Genomic DNA, 20,134 nt, shown 5'->3' with positions numbered 1-20,134 from the left:
ATTTGAGCGGGAAGAGCTGGGGACTCCAAGACACGCTCAGGAGTTTAAAGAATAGATCTCGCAAAATGGTCATTTTTGTAAATAAATGTTCCGGCCGCCATGCAAAGGGCTGGGAGATGGGTCAGGCAGGAAAGCCCGCGGGTGGGGGCGGGGGCGGGGATCCCCACTTCGCCATTCGAATGCTCGGTGGCTGTTGGGGCGAGAGGCTCCCACCCATGTTAGGCCGGAGGAACAGCGCTATGTGCTCCGGGCTCCTGGCCTTCCTGCTGCCAATCTGGCTCTCCTGGACCCTGGGGACCCGAGGCTCTGAGCCCCGCAGGTGAGCCGCAGCCTCCCACCGGGCGGGTGCGGGAGGGCGCAGTGCCGCGGGCGGAGGCAGCGCGCCGCACCCACCGGCCCTCGGGCCGCGCCGCAGCCGGGCGGTGGTCCAGGTGAGGGGCCAGAGTGCAGGTTGTGCGGAGCAGCCGGGAGCGTTTCCGTCTCCGCGGGAGCCGGTGCCCCTCGCTCGCACGGCTGCGGGGTGGTTTCGCGGCAGTCCCCCGGCCCTGCTCGCGCGGCCCCCGCTCGCGGCGTCCGGCCCCAGCCGGCCCCAACGCTTCACGCTCCCCGCGCTCCGAATCCGCGCCGTGGCCACCGAGGCGGGGGTGCGCGCCCTGGGCCCGGGCCGCGGGGCCGCGGCGACCGCCTGGGAGGACCGGGTGCGCGGCGAGGTCTCCGCCCCCGGCCGGCTCTGCTTCTTCCTCCTCCCCTCCTCCGGGGCGCCTGCTCCTCCCCTCCCCGCGCCCGCTCCGCCCCCTCCTCCCCTCCCCCTCTCCCTCCACCCTCCTCCGCTCCCGGCCAGCGCGGCGGCGGCAGCGGCAGCAGCAGGAGCATCCCCGGCTGCTGGTCGCGACGGCGGCGGGGCGCCCCCTCCCCCGTGCCGGGGCGCGGCGGAGGGATGTGGGGCTTTGCGGGAGGAAGGCTTTTCGGCATCTTCTCGGCCCCGGTGCTGGTGGCGGTGGTGTGCTGCGCCCAGAGGTAGGGTCGCGGGTGTGTTGACGGGAAGCGGGCCCGGCGGCGGGCAGGGCGCGCGGTGTGCGCGCCGGGCGCTGGCGGGTGAGCCGCCGCCTGACCCTGTTCTCTGTGCCCCGTGCCCCCCTCCTCCAGCGTGAACGATCCCGGGAACATGTCCTTTGTGAAGGAGACGGTGGATAAGCTGTTGAAAGGCTACGACATTCGTCTGAGACCCGACTTCGGGGGTAAGTGGGGTGCGTGCGGCCGCTGCGGGAAGCGCGACCCCCCGCGCCGGCGGCCTGGGCGGAGGAGGGAGGCGGGGGCCGCATCCGCTGAGCTGCGGTGGGCGCGGGGTGGGAGGCACCTCGCCCGCGCCCCCTCCCGCGGTAGCCCCTCGTCCTCAGAGCCACCGCACCCCACGCCGGAGCCTGGCTGACGCCGTGTCGCTCGCTTCCCGCAGGTCCCCCGGTCTGCGTGGGGATGAACATCGACATCGCCAGCATCGACATGGTCTCCGAAGTCAACATGGTGAGTGCGCGCCCTCCCCAGGGCTGTCCCCAGCCCCTGGCCCGCTGTCTGGGGTGGCAGGCGTCCGCAGCGCAGGGCCGAAGGCCTCCTCAGCCGGAGAGAGCTTCCCCGGCTGCAGAGCTGGGCGTGCTCCGGGGCGCTGGCCTCCGGCTCTCCGGCTCCCTTCACTCGCCGGGGTGTATGGGGGGGCGTCCGGGGCGCGGGAGACGAGCGGAGGGTGCGCCCTTCCTCCGGAAGGGGTCCTGGCTGGCCTCGGGCCCCGCAGTCACGGTCGCCCGCGTGCTCCCAGCTCCGCCAGCTGCTGTCACCTGGTACTGTGGCTTCCTGAGCGCCGTCTCGCCTCCTTAGCAACAGGCGCTGGGGAGAGAGGCGAGCTGTGGGGGTGGCTGGTGTATTCTAGGTAAGAGGTACTTAAGGTTTCCTTTGTTGTAGTTTGGAGAGCGGTGCCGGCGGCTGGGAGCACGGGGGTCTGCGGGCTGTGTGTTCCAGGGACGCGCAGGTCGGTGCTCCCGGGCGGGCACCGGGCTGTTCCCCGGCGCTGCGCCGGGCTCTGTCCGAGGTGCTGACGGCCCGCAGGCTCTGGGGGGCCGCCCTGCCGGGAAGGTCCAAGGCTAGTGACCCAGTGTCGCTTAGGGCTTCTGTGAATAGTGACAGGATTTAATATTCTGACCTGTGGAAAGCACAGGTCAGTATCTGGAGGCGCGGAGCCGGCTGGTGCTGCGACAGCTTTAGAACACGGGGATAATGAGAAAAATGACTCCTTTCCTTTGTTAATTGAGCTGAAAACACCAAGGGATTTGAAAACAGGTTTAATTTTCTGCTGAGGGGCACTTTAGAAATCCTAGGAATGGGCATTGGAAAACATTCTTTGGAAGAACGGACAACATTGAGAGTCTAGCGAGGTGGTTTCAGATACAGGCCCGATTTCCAACTTCGGTGCACATCAGAATCACGTGGCAAACTTGTTCTAAACGCACACTCTCGGGTTCCCCACTTCAAAAGATTCTGATCAGTAGGCTGGAGTCTTGGGGTCTCTGCATTAAAACTAGTTCTTCAAATTATTTTAAAGCAGTTGTTTTGTGGACAGTATTTTGAAAAACATTGCAATAAGTTATAGAAGTAGGGACATATACACGTAGAAATAAACTAAAACTATTATTTTAAGTAGACGTTAGTGAGATATGTTTTTAAATATATACTGCTGAGGATTTTGTAGAAAGAAATCTTTGATCACACCAAAATATTTTCATTGATTTTTCTCTTTTAACTTTAAGATTTTAAAATTACAGTGTATACCTTAAGACAAATGTAACTTTCTTTCAAAGTATATCCTTTAGGACTTTGCATATCAAGGTATTATAATAATAAAAAACTTAGAAACACAGAGGAAATGTGACTTTACATAAATTACCTTACAGTAAAAATTAACATGTATATTTCACTTTTCAGTTTTATAAAAGAATTCATCCAAAAGGTATGTTTTATGGTCTGGAAAAAATAAATTATATAAATTCAAGGTCCATAGTCTGTAATCTGTGATTTTCTCAATTGAGAACTTCATATTAGATAATTTAGTACAGTATTTAATTGGATGTATACATATTTAGTGGATTATTATGTCAAAAATCATTATCTTGAATGTCAAATGGCAGAGAACGTGTTTTGATGTGGTCCTCAGTGAACACTATACAAAGTTAAAACAACCAGCAGAGTGTTCTGTTGGAGTCATTTTTTAAAAATAGTTATCCAGTCATTATGGCATCACACCAAATTTTGGCATATTTAAAAACTTCATCAGTACTTGCCTAATTCATGGACTGTGAATTGAGGGGTCTCCATGTTCTCTGAACCCAATGATGGGAAGACAAATTGAAGATAAAGGCCATTATCTTGAACGGTCTGTAAGTGCATATCCCATATCTAGTAACTATTCCCAACAGCCATAGCATACTTGTATGCATTCTTTTTTTTTTCTTTTGCATTCTCATGATAGCTTTTTTGGCTCTCTAAGTAAAAATTTATTATAAACAAAAATTGAGGATTAATAGGATTGGATAATGCAGGCTGTTGGGCAGATGTGACTGACAGACATTTAAAATACCTTCCTCCCACAAGCAGATTGGTCTATGTCATGTTCTAGAAAAATCTGATTTTTCTTATATTTGTGCATGATAATAGGTATGATATTTCACCTGTTATTATAGGCTACTCATGTAAAGCAATGACGAAGTATCATTCTGGGGGCCACATTGGATAGGGAATGAGCAGAGACTGTGTGAGCATAAGATTATAGCCACCACTCAAATCATGTTGTTTAAAAACAATAAATTCTATTTACGAGCTTTCTTGATAAAACTAGTAAGTTGTTATAAGTTGTGAAAATTATTAAGAAGTGGTCTCCCTTAAAGGGTATTGTAACTATTACAGGAGATTATGTCAAACGGTCCTAACAAGAAGTAGGAAGTGTGAGTGTCATTAGGGAGCAGAGGACAGGGACCAGCAGAAGAGAGAGAGAGGTGGGGGTGGGGTGGGAGGAAGGGAGAAGCTGGAGAGGGAGGTTAATGTTGCTGTGGAAAGCTTCATGTAAGAAATTCTATTTCAATTGGGTGAGGGGGATGAATAAAATCCTGACTGTCATATGCAGAAGATATTCTGGGTTAGGAAAGAAAATAGCAAAGATGTGGATGAAAGGCTGAGCAGGACCAGGGACTGTGAAGTAGAGATTTGAGAGCTGAAATTGGAAGAGCAGGAAGGATTAAGCCCAGTGCACTCAGGACCCTTCTGGGTGACACCAAAAGTATGTCAGACACTGATTTCAGGAAATAAAGAGCCATACCTAGTAAATGTTTTAAATTCAAATTTGATTGACATAATTTGAGATGTGCTTTAAAATAAATGTTTTGTCAAAAGTGTAAATTTAGGGCGGCGCTCATAGCTCAGTGGTTAGGGCGCTGGCCACATACTCTGAGTCTGGTGGGTTTGAGCCGGGCCGGGCCTGCTAAACAACCATGACAACTGCAATGAAAAAATAGCTGGGTGTTGTGGCAGGCGCCTATAGTCTCAGCTACTTGGGAGGCTGAGGCAAGAGAACCGCTTAAGCCCAAGAGTTTGAGGTTGCTGTGAGCTGTGATGCCACAGCCCTCTACTGAGGGCAATGTACTAAGACTGTCTCAAAAAAATATTAAATAAATAAATAAAAGTAAATTTAGACAGAGGAGTAAGGATGCTAAAGTGGAATAAAAAAATTTAAAAGAAAATTAGGGATAAATGGGGCACAGAAGGTCAGGTGTTGGAATTTCCTAAGTTTTCATAGATACGTTTTTGAAAATGTGTATTAATGAAACAAATAAAAATTAACCAATATTTGAAATAAGGATGTTAAGAAACAGGTATTTTAAGGGGGAGAGCTATGTCTATGCACATTGATGAGTTTTTTAGAGGTGATTGCAAAAAAACAGTGGCAGATTCTACACAGTAGAAAGGCTTAGCTTTTTCTTTAAGAAGTTATAAAGTATGACTGTATTTCCTGGTAGGTGATGCCTCCCCCAAAATGTCTTTGACCTCAAATAAACAAACATACAGATAAATTATGTGTGTTCATGTGTATATCACACTCATTTTGGTGTTTTGTAAAAACAATGTAAGAGTGGATTTGAATGCTTTTAATATTTAGCCTTAGGTTTTGCATAGCTTGTTCCATGGATAGTGGAGATATTTTACCTTTCTGTTTTTTTCTAAATCTTTCTATTTTTGTTTTCATAGACTTTATTTTTTTTCTGTTTAAATTAGCTGGACTGACAGTGGTGAAGGTATTTGTTTCATGTCACTTTCCTTGTTTCTCTTAGCTCTTGTTTTAAAATTTTGGATAATCTAAATTATGCATGGTCAACTAATTATTCAGATTTAGTCCATATATTTCTTTAAGTGAGAATGTATATGTGCAAGAACATGGTGTATTGAAAATTATTGCATGTGTGTTGTAATGGTGCTTATTAGCAGTCCTAGTATATAATAATTGTGTTGAATGGATGAATAAATGGAAGAAAATTATTAAAAATATAGTATGCATAAGGAAATATTAAAAACAAAGCAGTTAAAACATTTTAATTTAAAAACAATACTTTAAAAAATAAGTTATTTTTTATATTTACTAGAATGAGCCATTTGTTTGATTTGTTAATTCAGAGCAGAAGTTACATATACAGACTTTTTACTTAATTAACTATAAAGTATCAGGGATGTAAAACTAGATTCAAACTCTAGTAATATTGATACTAATTTCTGTGATTTAACATGGGCCTTGTTACTTTATACTTAATCAGTCTATTAAAATTAACCTTAATGAAACTGCCATTGTAGTTTTTTTTATTTCAAGCATATAAATCATACAGTATTTTCCTTTTTGAAAAATTACAGTTCCTTTTGTGTAACATATAATGTGTATTCTTAATTATTATGAAATGTATTTATTTATTTATTTTTGAGACAGAGTCTCACTCTGTCACCATGGTAGAGTGCTGTGGTGTCACAGCTCACAGCAACCTGAAACTCTTGGGCTTAAGAGATTCTCTTGCCTCAGCCTTCCAAGTAGCTGGGACTACAGGCGCCCACCACAATGCCCAGCTAGTTTTTTGTTGTTGTAGGCATCGCTGTTTAGCAGGCCTGGGCCAGGTCGGAACCTGCGCCCCCGCCTCCCCCCCCCCACCCCACCCCCCGTGTATGTGGCTGTAGCTGTAACTACTGTGCTATGGGTGCTGAGCCTGAAATGTATTTATTATGTTAGTTCTATTGTATTCATTTCTCACTTGTTGCATTTTCTTCTCAAAAAAATCTACTTTTGGTGGGGTCTAGGTGTGAAGTTAAATGTGGTACAAAGAACATAGTTTTAGTACTTTTCAAGAAGCTGTTTTGTAGCTGCAGGGCTATTAAATTGATACGCTATTTCTCACGCTCAGACACACACATTTGCAATATCTCTTTGTGTCTCATTTTCAGAAGGAGAGGGAAGAGAAGAGGGTTGTTCTGGCTAGAGGAAGCTAGGATTAGAAGTTTGGCAGCTTTTAGGCCTTTTAATTTTTTTTTGTTAAGAAAAAAAAATCACACTTATATTAATCAACCCCACTTTCCTGCATGTTAGAGGCCAGAAGTTGCTTTGCCATTAGTGAATGCCAAATGCCGGCTAGGTTCCCCGGAGGACCTGAATTCCAGGGGTTAAGGTAGTGCTCTTGGAAAGAGCCTTATAGGATTGGGAGCTGTGGGTTCTACTTCCAAGTCTGTGGGAACATCTGGCCTTAGGCAAGTCAATTAATCCTCAGTAATTCAGTTGGAGGCTACTGACACAATGGATGCCAAAGTGATATCTTAAAGAGTTTAGCTCTGCAGAGGAAATCACAAGAAAGGAACCTACACAATCATAGGTGTCCAGAAAGTGGTCCTTTACTGATTCCTTCCAGTGGGGCCTGCACCATAGTCAGAGTTTGCATATGAATTGTTATTAGCAGTTTAAGGTGGGAAATGTACTAATGCTCTTATTAGGGAGCAAGCTGGGGGATGACTCAACAGAAAGGAAGAACGTTTCCCTGACCCAGTTGGGACTAGAAAACTATTTACCTGGAAGGTGCTCCGGTGCTCCGGGGTGAGGTCCAGGGAATGTGCTGGTGTTTGGCTCCAGGTTGCAAGCCTTTTGAGACAGGGCTGTTTACTGAGGGCATTACTTTTCACTGGCAGTCTGTTTCATGCATAAGTTAGGATCAGCGCCAGTGCTGGGGCACTGATGAGGAGGCATGTAGTGAACTTCAGAGGTGGATGACAATAATACCTTACATAATGTACTTTTCATGAAGAGAGTTTGTGTTTAATATTAGAATGAATGGTGTGGAGAGCTCAAAGAGAATGCTTTTTGCCTTCCCCCGAGGGAGGTTGTAAAGCTCATGTTGTTACATCTTTTAAAAAGTGGATCTTGCCAGCATGGTCCTGTGGGGAAGGGCCTCCTGCTTGAGCCAGTCCTGAGCTCAGAGCTCTTATGGTGTGTTGCATTCAGCTTGAATTGATGGTGCAATTCACTTATTTATGTGTAGTTAAAGAACAGTTGGGTCTATTAGGTAATTCAGTTTGAGTTGATGAATTATGACTGGTTTTTATCTTCAACCAATGTTTGGGTTTTCCAAAGGAAAAATAGGCTGCTTATATTTCCTTAGATAATAGTAAAATGAGTTAAGAAGTAGCTGTTGCTTCTTGGGCCATTTGCCAAATGAATTTGGTGAGATGAAAAATAGCCTAGATTAGTGGTTCTTGACCTTCCTAAAGCAGTTCCTTCCTAAATATAGTTCCTCGTGTTGTGCTAACCCCCAACCATAAAATTATTTTTGTCGCTATTTCATAACTGTAATTTTGCTACTGTTATGAATTATAATATGCAGGGTGTATTTAGGCGACCCCTGTGAAAGGGTCATTCGACCCCCAACGGGGTCATGACCCACAACCGCTGACCTAGATGTTAATAGAGAGGCATTGTTCTTTAAATGATTTGGAATGTGAAGAAATGCAGAGGTGTCAGTGGCCAGTGTAGAGTGGTGGTCTCGGGTGGTCTCTTTTGGGAAAAAAATAAAACCAAGTCTTCTGGATTTTCACAAGGAAAGCAATATGGGTTCAGTCCCTGATTTTCCACAATCTTCCAGGTGTGCTAGCTCTGAGTTTCATAGGTAAACAGAACCCTTCTTCTTCACATGTGTCTGCCTCTCAAGATGCTTGCCCATCATTGCATTTTGAAGAGTTCTAAATAATTGGAATAAATAAACGAAACCAGGCGGTGCCTGTGGCTCAGTGGGTAGGGTGCCGGCCCCATAAACCCAGGATGGTGGGTTCAAACTTGGCCCTAGCCAAACTGCAACAACAACAAAAAAATAGCTGGGTGTTGTGGTGGGCGCTTGTAAAGTCCCAGCTACTCTGGAGGCTGAGGAAAGAGAATCACCTAAGCCTAAGAGCTAGAGGTTGCTGTGAGCTGTTGGTATATTGGTATTCATGTTGGTATGGACACGATGGTACTTTACTGAGGGCGACAAACTGAAACTGTCTCTAAGAAAAAGAAAAACAAACGATAAAATAAATAAACAAAACATATCAAACATCTGGAATCTTTCGTAATTCATGTTGAAGTTTACCTTAGGGAGTTGATAACTAACAGTTTACACCGGTTTGCAGTTTGTAAAATGCTTCCTGTGTTATGTCGTATTCATCATCGAAACCTGATCATCAGTCTGCTGGAGTAGGTAATAGAGGTGGTGACCTCATCTCCATTTTTCAGATGAGAAAATAGACTGAGGAATAGGACTGACGTTCTCATTCTTACTGCATGGCAAAGCTGGGACTTGGTCATGCAAGCGTGCTGGAGCTTTAAACTGTGGGATCTTGGGAAGAATCCAAAGACACAGCACTAAGGCACGCAGAGCCACAAAAGCAGACTAGGATGGGTGACCGTCCCTTGTCAACAGAGAGCCAGAAAAATATCGCTGCCATCTTCACGGGCTGTCTGTCCACATACCTGCCAGGGAAGTCCTTAAAGCCACAGTAGGGTGTACCCTGGCCAGAGGCTTTTAGTTCACACACCCCTTCTCAGTGGACAGGACAACCAGGATGGAATAAAGACTACATGCCAAGTTAGAGTATTCAGAGTTTATTCAAAGGCATACAAAAGTTAAGACAAAGCTGAACAGCAGAGGGGTGGCTGAAATGGCTCACCAACCTCTACTCAAATCTTTACTTCTTATATACCCAAAGCTACCCTTTTTTAGTGTGGTATTCTTTTTTAATTTTCTTAGTCTCAGCAGCACCCTTTCCACTCCTCTACAAATCCTTCAAAGGCTGTGTTCCTGGGGAGCGCCAGAGTCTCCTGCTCTGGTCCTGGCCCGTATTTGACATAGGCCTTTGTTACCGGGCAGAATAGGGTCTGGCTGCCTGTTCTGTCAGCCAGTATGCAGAGAGGGGGATAGGTCCACAAACTTTGTCAGAAGCCTGGGATTCTGGAGAACAGTGAGAGTAGCCTCCCTAAGACTGTTCTGTTCTTCCATTTCTAAAATCATAGTTTTATGTATAAAAATTCAAAGCAAAGACCACATGAACCCTTAGCATAACTCAGTGACTTCTTATAGCAGTCCAGTTCAAAAGGTAATCTCCTAAATCAGTCCTCCTGAACTACTCAAGATAGGTGTCTTTGGGATGGGAGCTAAATTTACAAAGCAGTAAGAATGGAACATGGAGTGAAAGTCCGGCAGGACCCATACCAGCTGGACCAGCTGTGTGGTGTCGGCCCTGGCGACCTGTTTTGCGACTTCCGTCTTTCTGTGTTACCATGCTGTGGAGCAACTCAAGATGCTGTGCTGGGGCTGGAGGACTTTTGTCTTCTTCGGCCACCTTCACTGCGATCTAAATTATGTCCTCTGCTTTTACTTTTCCTTACTCTTCCCCTGTGAACCCTTACCATAGTGTTGCATTTTATTAGGGTGTGTTTATTTCCTTCCTCTTTCTCTCATTTTCTCTCCTGTGAGGCAGGGCTGTGTCTATAAGCTGTCCTTGCATAGGGTCCAACACTTGATAGGGACCTGCTAGATATTTGTTGAAAGAAAACTTGAAGAATATGAAGAAAGAATAAATAAATGTAGTTTTTCTATGATATTAGGAAATGTACATCCATTTCAGTGCAGTAATATTTACTATTAAAGACTAATACTTTCGAAAAGAATAGATATACAAGTGCATTATCTAATTGTTACGTAAATTTCCAATGAGATAATTTTTGTAACTCTGAATTTGGCCTCATGACTGAGAAGAAACTTACAGACTAAATGTGATATATACAGTTTTTACTTTAGGGGGCTTAATTGAAGCAGAACTTTTGTGATTGTACCCAAAATAATGTCATCAAATGTACCTATTACCCATTTCACTGGGAAGCTTTTATGCTGATTTCATGGCAGAAAGACTGCATGGTCCCTCAAAATTAAAAGGATCAGTCCCTGATCCTTTAGTATATACTCAGAGTTTGGGGTCTGCTTACAAAGTATATATGGGTTGTGGGTTGAGCTTTTCTGTATTATGGGGAAGTTTTGATTGTTCTTTGTGTAGTATGGAATTCGCTGGGTTCTGTCTTCTCTTTCCATCAACCATTCAGCAGTGCAGTGGAACAGTAGTGGTTGTTTTTTTTTTTTTTCCTATCTTTTCAGTGCAAGTTACTTCTGGGCCATTAAAAGAATTCTCTAGATGCACAATTTGGAAGAACAGGGCTCCGATGAATCTTCATCCATTCACAGCACAGAGTTTAGCCCCTTGTTCTCTGTTCCTGATTTGGTTGTCAGGCGACCACTGTTAAAAATAGAAGTTAGGTGAAAGTATTAACTAATATATCTCTCTTTACCTTTTTCCACTGAATTCCAGCATCTCACAGAAGCATTTAATACAATTACCAAAAACCTTGTGCATGCCTGGTGCTCCCATCTCAGGTGAACTCCAGCTCTGAAGGCCCTGACCCGTGTGCTTCTCCTCTCAGGCTGATGGAGGGGGTGGGTTCACCCCAGTTCTACAGTGAAAGAATCTCTTTTATGTAAAATCTTTGCCAAATCTACACGCTATGATTCATGACACGAAATACATTTGTCTCATTTTATTTTGTATTAACTTTAAAGATCACAAAATTTGCTAGATTAAAGCTGTATAACTCTGTATTTTATGCATGTTTCTATGTATAAATATTTGTTTATTAGTTCAACATCACACCACTATTCTTTTAAAATGTAGTTTTTTGAATTAAGAAGTTAACAGTGGTTAATTTTAATGAGTTGAAGGCACAAGTTTTCTTGGTCACTTACTATTCCATGGTGTGTGTGGAGAGTGTGTGTGTCTGTGCAGATCAAAAATTGTTATACTAGAAAAAGCAATTCGGGTAATTTTATTATAATATTATAATTGTTGCCAATCAAACTGACTCTGAGTATCCATCTGAGAGAAAAGTCCCTATGTCAGGTTCAGAGTAGACTAGGATGTTTACAAGCACACTGCCTGCTGTGTAGGATATGCTGGGAAATATTTGTTAAATGAATTTTTGGAGCAAAGGACTAGGTCATCAAGCTGCTTCTTTGATCTGTTTTAACTGCAGAGATTACTTTATTTGGGTATGTTTAGCCCATAAAGTTAACCGTACTTTTAAACATGCGGATCCCTGTGAACCTGTCACAGAAAAATCATCTGAATTATGGGCAATAGTACTATCCTTGCTGTCTAGATCAGTGGTTCCAACTGATGACCCAAGAACCCTTGAGTGGTGTGGACATTACTGCCAGGGTCCAGGCAGCTAAGTGCCTTCCAAGCATAACTTCTCACCATTGGTTTATACTCAGTGTAAAGTCCACAGTCAGAGGTTAAGACCCATAGAAATGGTTTTCTACATGCTAGAAAAAAACGTTGGAGAATGTGTTTGAAGACGGAGAGGTCAAAGACTTAAAATGAAAGATTATTCTGAACCGTGAAACGAAGGGAAACAGAGTCCAGGTTCTGTGTGGGCAGCGTCGGCCGGGTGGGGTGAGCTGTGCTTGAGAAGGAAGTCAACACGTGGGTTAAGGTGGATGGGGATTTGAATGGTCAGAAGGGCAGGGGTGGACACATTCCCTTTTTCTCAGGTGGGGCATTCTATGCATTCATTTCTTCCTGGGTGGGTACCTCCGTTTGACTCTATCAAAAGACCAAAATTGATTGTGTTATATTCCTTTTTAATGCCGTTAAACTTTCTGCAGATAACTCCTTGTTAGAATATTTTTGATTGTACCGTTGAATGAAGTTTTCATATCTGAATCTTTATTTTGGTTTTCTACATCAAAATCCCTGTAAGCTCGTTGTTTCATGTCGTCTGGGCTAAAATAGTGGTTGTTTAAGAAAGCGCCATCCCCTCGAATGTTAATGTGTGCCTCAGAGTCAAAGCCTTTCTGTTCCAGCAATACTGGGAATTATGGTAAACACACACCTAGAACTCTGTGTTGTAGGGATTGTTGGGTTCTTTAATATGCTAATGATTTTGTAAATCTTCTAGAGAGAAGTGAAGAATTCAGCATTTCCAGATATATTTTGTGAGAGATGTTTTGCTTTGTGAGGGGTGCTGTTAACACGTCATCACAAAGTTGTCTGTCGAACACAGTTTAGGAGTTTATGTGCTGCTGAAGGACTGAATCAGAATTGTCTTTTCCATGTCCAGTCCTTGTGAGTGATAACGAGCTGGGAAGACGTGCCAGTATCCACAGTGTGGAAACCGAAATTTTGATGTATTTATCAGTTCACATGGAGATGAGTGATATTTTCTGGAAATGAAGATTAAACACCTGTCACGATCGATTACAAAAATGACATAAATTTTGTTTTACAGTAACAGTCTCTGTCACATTGAAGGGAGATCTGTGTGGGTTAAGGCTCCTTATTTTCTGGTTATAAGACGAAATGGTAAAGAGGCAGAGATGTGTGTGGAAGAGAGTTGTGAGAGGCGCTTGGGTCAATAGCAGTAACTTAATTTGGAGAACAAATCATAGCTCAGGGAGAGTGTTGAACTTGGTGGGGGGGCAGGAGATTTCATCTTGTGGCTGTAATAGCCGGGGACAGTGGCCCGTGCGTGGACACGGCATCCCATTAGGGAGAGTCACTTCCCTCTCTGAGTAGTTTACATTTCACACACAGATATTATGATCTGTAATTTACATTATGTATAATGAGTTATATAGTAGCATAAATAATATCATTTGCATGCCTGTCATAGTTACATGCAATGTAAGATTTTTGTCTACATGCCACACCTTCTGGGGGCAAGACATGATTGCAAGAGGGACTTTACCTAACACATGCAATCAGTATAACCTGGCTTATTGTACCCTCAATGAATCCCCAACAACAAAACAAAACAAAACAAAACCAAAAAAAATTAAATTTCACCTGGAGGAAGTAATCTCTAAAATTCCTCATATAATCTTGTGTAATTCTTTGGAGAGTGTATTCCTATTCATGAATGACCAGTGTCCGTAGCTCACAGGGCAGATGGATTCTCTGCATTTTCTGGACTGTTTCTTAAGGGACAGTCTTATCATAGAGAGCAACATTGATTAAGCACCACTGCTGTGGCCCCTCTGAGGACTTGACCTGTGCTTGTCTCAGGGATCGTAGAAGGCTGGTGATCTGAGTGCAGTAAATAAAAGTAGATTCCCCCCAAATCTAAAGACATTAAAAAATGCTAATTGATTGTAATTTTTTTTGGCTTGCTTATGGGTTTTAATTAATTAATTAATGAATTAATTTTTGACGTTTACAAGCAGATAAAAATGTTTTTTTTTTTTTTTAAATCTGCTTATAAAACAGGTTTTAAACAGGTTCTTGTTTGGGAAAGATAGTGCTTGTTTTTCATCTATCTTTCCTTCTCTCCTAGGCCATGTTTTATTAAGTATGATGCTGTATTGTTTCAGATTTCATCTTATTTTATGATTGAAAAGTGGCTCCCCAAGCTTGAGATTTTAGTTGATCATCATAAACTGGGATTTTAATGATGCAGGTAATTTCTTCCAAAATTTCTAGGGTATTTTGCCTGTAGAGACAGCAAGGGGGATTGACTTGCAGGGATGCCCTCTGCAGTAGACAGGTGATTTGTCAGAACGCTTAGATCCAGGGAAGGGGTTGTGCAAACTTTGGCAGGCCGTCAGACTCAGCAGCCCTCGATTTGATGAGGTGCTGAAATGGATGTTCTCTTAGTTGCCTTGAAGTGCTGGCTTTTGTGTTTCTCAAAGTCAGTGAACAGTTTGAAACCTAAGAGGGCCTTCTATTCACCTTACACAGACTGCTACTTTTTGTCATTTGATGCTGAGTGTGGTTGAAGGTGGTCATCGGTGGCACGGAGCCACTCTGCTCTGGCAGCCTGCAGTCTTGTTTTCACACGGCTGGTGTGAATCCGGGACTGTTTTTTCAGGCTCCCTGTGCTGCATGGTATGAGGCTCAGACGTTCTGCACATAAACTGCAGGGATTTTTAATTTGTGTCCATGCTCAGTGATTTTCAGACCTCAAACATAGTAGTGATTGAGACTGAAACCTGCAGTGGACTCTTCAAATGCATCTTTTGTATCAAAGCATCACTTTTACCATCTAAGGAGAACTGTCTAAGGCAGAAATGTCTTAGTAGTGTTGGATACCAAGTGGTCCTTATTAGATCTTTAAAAACTTTTACAGAAGTTTAATTCATGTGCCATAGTTTGAGTTTTCTGTGGTATTTCAGTAACGTGAGTTAACCTTGTTTGAGTTTAATGTATTCCCAGAGGTAGAAGACGTGGCTTGGTCAATGTCACCTGCAGTGTTACATTCAGCCAACGTGGATGATAAGCCTGTGTGTAACGAAGACAGTTATTTATAAGCTTGAGACCTCAATGGTAGATTTTGGAAGATTATATACCATCTCTACAAATAATAAAGTTTTGCCACTTCTACTTTTTTCTTCATTTCTAGTCTCATTAATAATGAATTTCATAGACATAAAATCCAAGCAAGTGAATCATTGTGGGTGTTGATATGAAGAATATTACTTTCTGGTACTAGAGATATGCAGAGAGATAAAGAAAATTGTTTAACTTTATTCTGGAGGAGGAAAAATGTGGATGTGCAAATCCGCAAACAATTGGGAAACCTATTTAAGATTATGTGGATCAAAATGCGCAGTGTGACCCAAACTCGGAAGTAGTTAATGACCAAAAAAAATCGAAGAGTTTAGTCCACTTTTTCCCTTATAGATGAAATCTAGCTAATAATTGTCTTAGTATTTGGTTAGGGGAAATTATTGCACGGTCTAAAGAGAGTCAATAAGTGACTTGTTAATTTACCTCTTTGACATAATTTGTCTACAGTGGCCCCACACGTATATTATTTTCTTCTTCTTTATCTTCTTTCTCTTTTGGGTGGAAGTAAAAGTGGAATGGCTGCTTCTTGCAAAGTTCAGACATTGAAAGGGGGTGAGGGTTGTCCTAAGCATGACCATATTCTCACACCTGGGGCAGAATCAGCTCTGAGAATGGAGGGGTGGGTGGGCCATGGCATTGCCTGGTTGACAGCATGAGGGAGAAGGCCCCACGGTGTGTTGCTTCTCAGCTGCCCACCCCTGTGCCCTTTACCTCCCTTAGGAGAGCATCTGTAATGGTGTTACTGGCCAGTCTCTCCAACTTTGGATACCTCAAGAGTTCAGTTTGGCTCGGTATTTTTCCTTTTATCATCTCTCAGTTTTTAAAATGATGAACGAAAATTCTCTTTTCTTTCTTTTCCAACATCCTTCAGAGGAAAAATAGGTGAAATTTGTTAAACAGAGGCTGATGGGAAAGCAAACATCTGTTAATTGACGTTCAGTTTCCTGATATGCCAACTTTGCCCAGGATTGTACTTGATTATGCAATAATGTGCAAACAGAAAGTCGTAGCCCATTCAGGTTTTGATAGGAACTGTCAGTTGGCCAGAAAAGGGACTTACATGTCAGCCTCACGTGCTGCTGAACTATTTCCTGTTGTATTATCCCTTAAGTGTGAGTGTTTCTAGATTGTGCTTCTATGGAGCTTTTTTTTTTTTAATTGGTTTGGCTGCCAGCATTTTTACTTTTGCATGTAACTTTTTTTTTTTTTTGAGACAGAGTCTCACTCTGTCACCCTGGGTTGAGTGCTGTGGCATCACAGCTCACAGCAACCTCAAACTCTTGGCTTTAAGCCATCTTCTTGCCTCAGCCTCCCAAGTAGCTGAGACTATAGGCACCCGCCACAACACCTGACTAGTTTTTCTATTTTTAGTGAGATTGTGTCCCTCTCTTGTTCATGCTTGTCTCAAACTCCTGAGCTCAAGTGATCCTTCCGCCTGGGTCTCCCAGAATGCTGGGATTACAGGCGTGAGCCAACTCCCTGGGCCTACTTTTGCATGTAACTTTGAATTACTGAAATTTCCATGCTATTAAATGTATTTCACCAAGATTTTAAGACCTGTATTTTATTGCTTTGCATGGCTGAATAATATATTTGACCTACTATTTTCCTATTTTTGCATATATAGATTATTTGGTCTGATTTGCTGACTACTGCTTTGAATATTCATATGCAGAAATTATTGTATGTATTATGGATTCTGTCCTTGAGATATATTTCACTAAATGGGATTACTGAATCAGATAGCATTAATGCTTTTTAAGGTTTTGAAATGTATAAGCAAGTAGATTTCAAGAAAAGATCTCTTCCTTTGGGTTCCTATTGAATTGTCTAAAAACGTTTATTATTTATAATGTAATATTAGAATAAATTTCTGTTCATAAGTGGAAAGAGAACTGTAGACAACAAAATACTAGCATATAAGGCTAAAATTCAACCCCAAATTATTCTTACTTTTGCCATTATTTTAATATAATCTCATCTAAGAATACAAAATATACAAATAATTTGGCTTTACGTTAAAATTTACTGTATCTTAACTTAGATATTTGGTATTCTGACAGGTATAAACAAGATAGTACACAGGTATAAGTCATTGTTTTGAATGAATCAAGATTAATTCTAATTCCCCAAATAAATCTTAGAATGGGTTAATAAAAATTTTCTGAGAAGTTGAGCTAAGAAGTTGGAAGTAAAATTATTGTTGGATGCTCTGAGGTCACAATGGACTTTTTTAAAGGGGTGGTTTGGGGAGGCTCACTTTATCAGATTCTATCAAGGCATTTTAATCTCCATATGATCATTCATTCATTCATTCATTTCTTTAATACACCCTGGGTAGTGTGCTGTGGCATCGTAGCTCACAGCAACCTCAAACTCTTGGTTTAAGCAATCCTCTTGCCTCAGCCTCACCAGTAGCTGGGACTTCAGGTGCTCCCACAGCGCCTGACTAGTTGTTTCTTTTTTCCATTTTTAGTAGAGACAGGGTCTTGCTTTTGCTCAGGCTGGTCTCTAGCACCTGAGCTCAAGCAGGTCCACTTGCTTCAGCCTCCCAGAGTGCTAGGATTGCAGGGGTGAGCCACTGTGCCCGGCCTATTTATTTATTTTTTGAGACAGAGTCTCTGTTATACTGGGTAGAGTGCCCTGGCGTCATGTTGCACAGCAACCTCAAATTCTTGTCCTCAAGGGATCCCCTTGCCTCAGTCCCCCAAATAGCTTGGACTACAGGCAGGTGCTCCCACACCTGGGTAATTTTTTTCTGTTTTTAGTAGAGACGGGGTCTCATTCTTGCTCAGGCTGGTCTTGAACTCTTGAATCAAGGGATCCTCCCATCTCAGCCTCCCAGAGTGTTAGGATTACAGGCATGAGCCACCACATCCAGCCTAATGCCGTGTATAATCTCAGTAACCGCTGAATCTCAATCTTTTCTTTGAGTATACGGGAGAGCCTGAGGAGCAAATGTGGGGACACTGAGGCGCCCAGTGTGGTGCCAGGAAGAGCTCGTTACCACTGATGTTCCTCCCTGGGAGGGGGGTCCTCAGCATCATAGCCCTCCTCCTTGTCAGGGGTGCAACAAGGTTAAGGAAGTGAGCACCTGGTTTATCAGATGTGCTATTTAATGCATCATTGATTTATTTTGCCCACATGAGTAAAATTTTAGAGGAATATTTTCTATATAGTGAATGAGAAAAAATGTCAGATGTCGTTAAATGTGATTCAGAGAGTTTGGTCTACTGATGCAGAGAAAAAAATGTTAACTGGCTGTTAACATGAAAGGGCATTTGGATGAATTTGGATTTTTCCACCCTGATTATGAAATGAATGGGTGGCCATTTTCCCTCCCTCCCCTGTCTCTGAATCCTTCCAGCCTGCCCAGAAATAGCAGCCCCATGGTGGAGTCAGAGACAACTCCACCTTTCCTCACATTTCTCAACTACTGATTTATTTTTCTTTTCTTTTTTTTTTTGAGACAGAGTGTTACTTTGTTGCCCTCGGTAGAGTGCTGTGGCATCATACCTCAGAGCAACCTCAAACTCTTGGGCTCAAGTGATTGTCTTGCCTCAGCCTACCGAGTAGCTGGGACTACAGGCGCCCGCCACAACGTCTGGCTATTTTTTGTTGTTGTAGTTGTCATTGTTGTTCAGCAGGCCCGGGATGGGTTTGAGCCCACCAGCTCCAGTATCTTTGGCTGGCGCCTTAGCCTGAGCTACAGGTGCTGAGCTTTCATTTCTTTTTTTTTTTTTTTTTTAACATCATGGTAGTGCATTTGACCAGAGGTGCCAGTCTGCTTTCCACAAGAGCCTTTCCTCTGGGCTCCTGTCTCTTTCTCTCTCCCATCCTTGCTGTTCCTTCTGTCAGAAAGCTTAATTTCACTCATCTTCAAGGGCCTTTTTCTGTCTCCCACCCTACACACAAAGAAATCTATTTCAAGGTTCTTTAGTACCTTAAGATCATGGGTGTGCGCAGCTTGTGTCCAAGAATTTGGGGAAAGTGACACAAAGAAGCCTGCCCTTTAGGGAAAAATGGTCTCTCCAGCTACAAGAAGTCTCCAGAAAATTAGTCTCCACCACCACAGACATTCCCTGTTCTTAAAGCCTCATTTCTAACTTCCCATCTTTCCCAATGGTTGTCCAACTCATATTTTGTTTCCTGCAGGAGCTTCCGAGGGCAGGTTTTCTGGCATCCTGCTCATGCCTCAGCCACAGTGGATTAGTCAGAGACACTTCTCCTTTTTGGAATTCATCTTTACCTGGAGTTTGCATTTTGGCTTTTTTTTCTACTTACTTTTTTTTTTAGACAGAATCTACCCTAGGTAGAGTGGGTCAAGTGATCCTCCTGCCTCAGCCTCCCCAGTAGCTGAAACTACAGGCAACGACCACGATGCCTGCTAGTTTTTCTATTTTTAGCAGAGATGGGGTCTTGCTCTTGCTTAGGCTGGTCTCAAACTCCTAAGCTCAAGGGATGCACTTGCCGCAGTCTCCCAGAGTGCTGGGTTCATGGGCCTGAGCCACTGTGCTGGCTTCCTCTACCCCCCTTCACTGTCTTCTTTTTAACATATCTTCTTCTCCATTAGATTTTGTTTCCTTTTGTCTTCATATGGGAAATAGAAAGTGTCTGTGTTTAAAAGACACACACTAGTCCCTTCACTTGACCATCCTGCCCCTAACCATTGAGTTATTTTTTACAGCCATCTTCTATGACTACAGGCTCTTGGACACTATTTCTAGGACCAGTGTTGACCTACCCTGCCCGACCCTTGCTGTTGGCTGACCTCCTGAAGTGTGCTTTACCTGTCTCTCAATCCCAAAGATAATTTCATCTCTTTCTTTTCTCCAACATCCTATAGTTCCCCCAGTCTTGCTCAGTAACTTTGGTAGTAGAGTGAAGATCCATCCTTTTTCTCTGTATCCCTAGTTTGGAGCCTGCAAATGCAGCAATCTGTGTCTGTCTTTAAACTACGATTCTCTTGTGTTCTCATGGCCCTGCAGAGCTGCGGCTCTATTCTTTCTGCTGTTCCCAGGATGGGCACCTTGATGGCTCTCGAGTGCCTGCTTGGTGGGTAGTGATGAGGTGATGGGAGCCAGTGCCTTAAGCAACAGGAGGCTAAGAACAAGGCCCAGGTCAGTGGTCTGGGGAGGAGCGCCTGTGGGTC

The 20,134-nt window shown here is 43.5% G+C and overlaps 1 protein-coding gene across 2 annotated transcripts in view; it reads left to right on the top strand.

The window, feature by feature from the left end:
* Positions 1–239: 239 nt before the first annotated feature.
* GABRB3 (gamma-aminobutyric acid type A receptor subunit beta3) overlaps positions 240–20,134 on the top strand; it is a 282,305-nt gene continuing 262,410 nt past the window's right edge. The window contains exons 1-3 of one of the 2 annotated variants that reach the window (XM_053582017.1): positions 240–319; positions 1,147–1,238; positions 1,454–1,521. In XM_053582017.1, the coding sequence (XP_053437992.1) occupies positions 240–319; positions 1,147–1,238; positions 1,454–1,521 (240 nt within the window). Of the gene's footprint in view, positions 320–848; positions 1,018–1,146; positions 1,239–1,453; positions 1,522–20,134 lie in introns of those variants that run through there. The other variant, XM_053582016.1, reaches the window with a different exon arrangement.

This window comes from Nycticebus coucang, chromosome 2, assembly GCF_027406575.1.
Source record: "Nycticebus coucang isolate mNycCou1 chromosome 2, mNycCou1.pri, whole genome shotgun sequence".
Taxonomy (NCBI): domain Eukaryota; kingdom Metazoa; phylum Chordata; class Mammalia; order Primates; family Lorisidae; genus Nycticebus; species Nycticebus coucang.
Note: the sequence above shows the minus strand (reverse complement) of the source record. Positions and strands in the feature narration are given on the sequence as shown.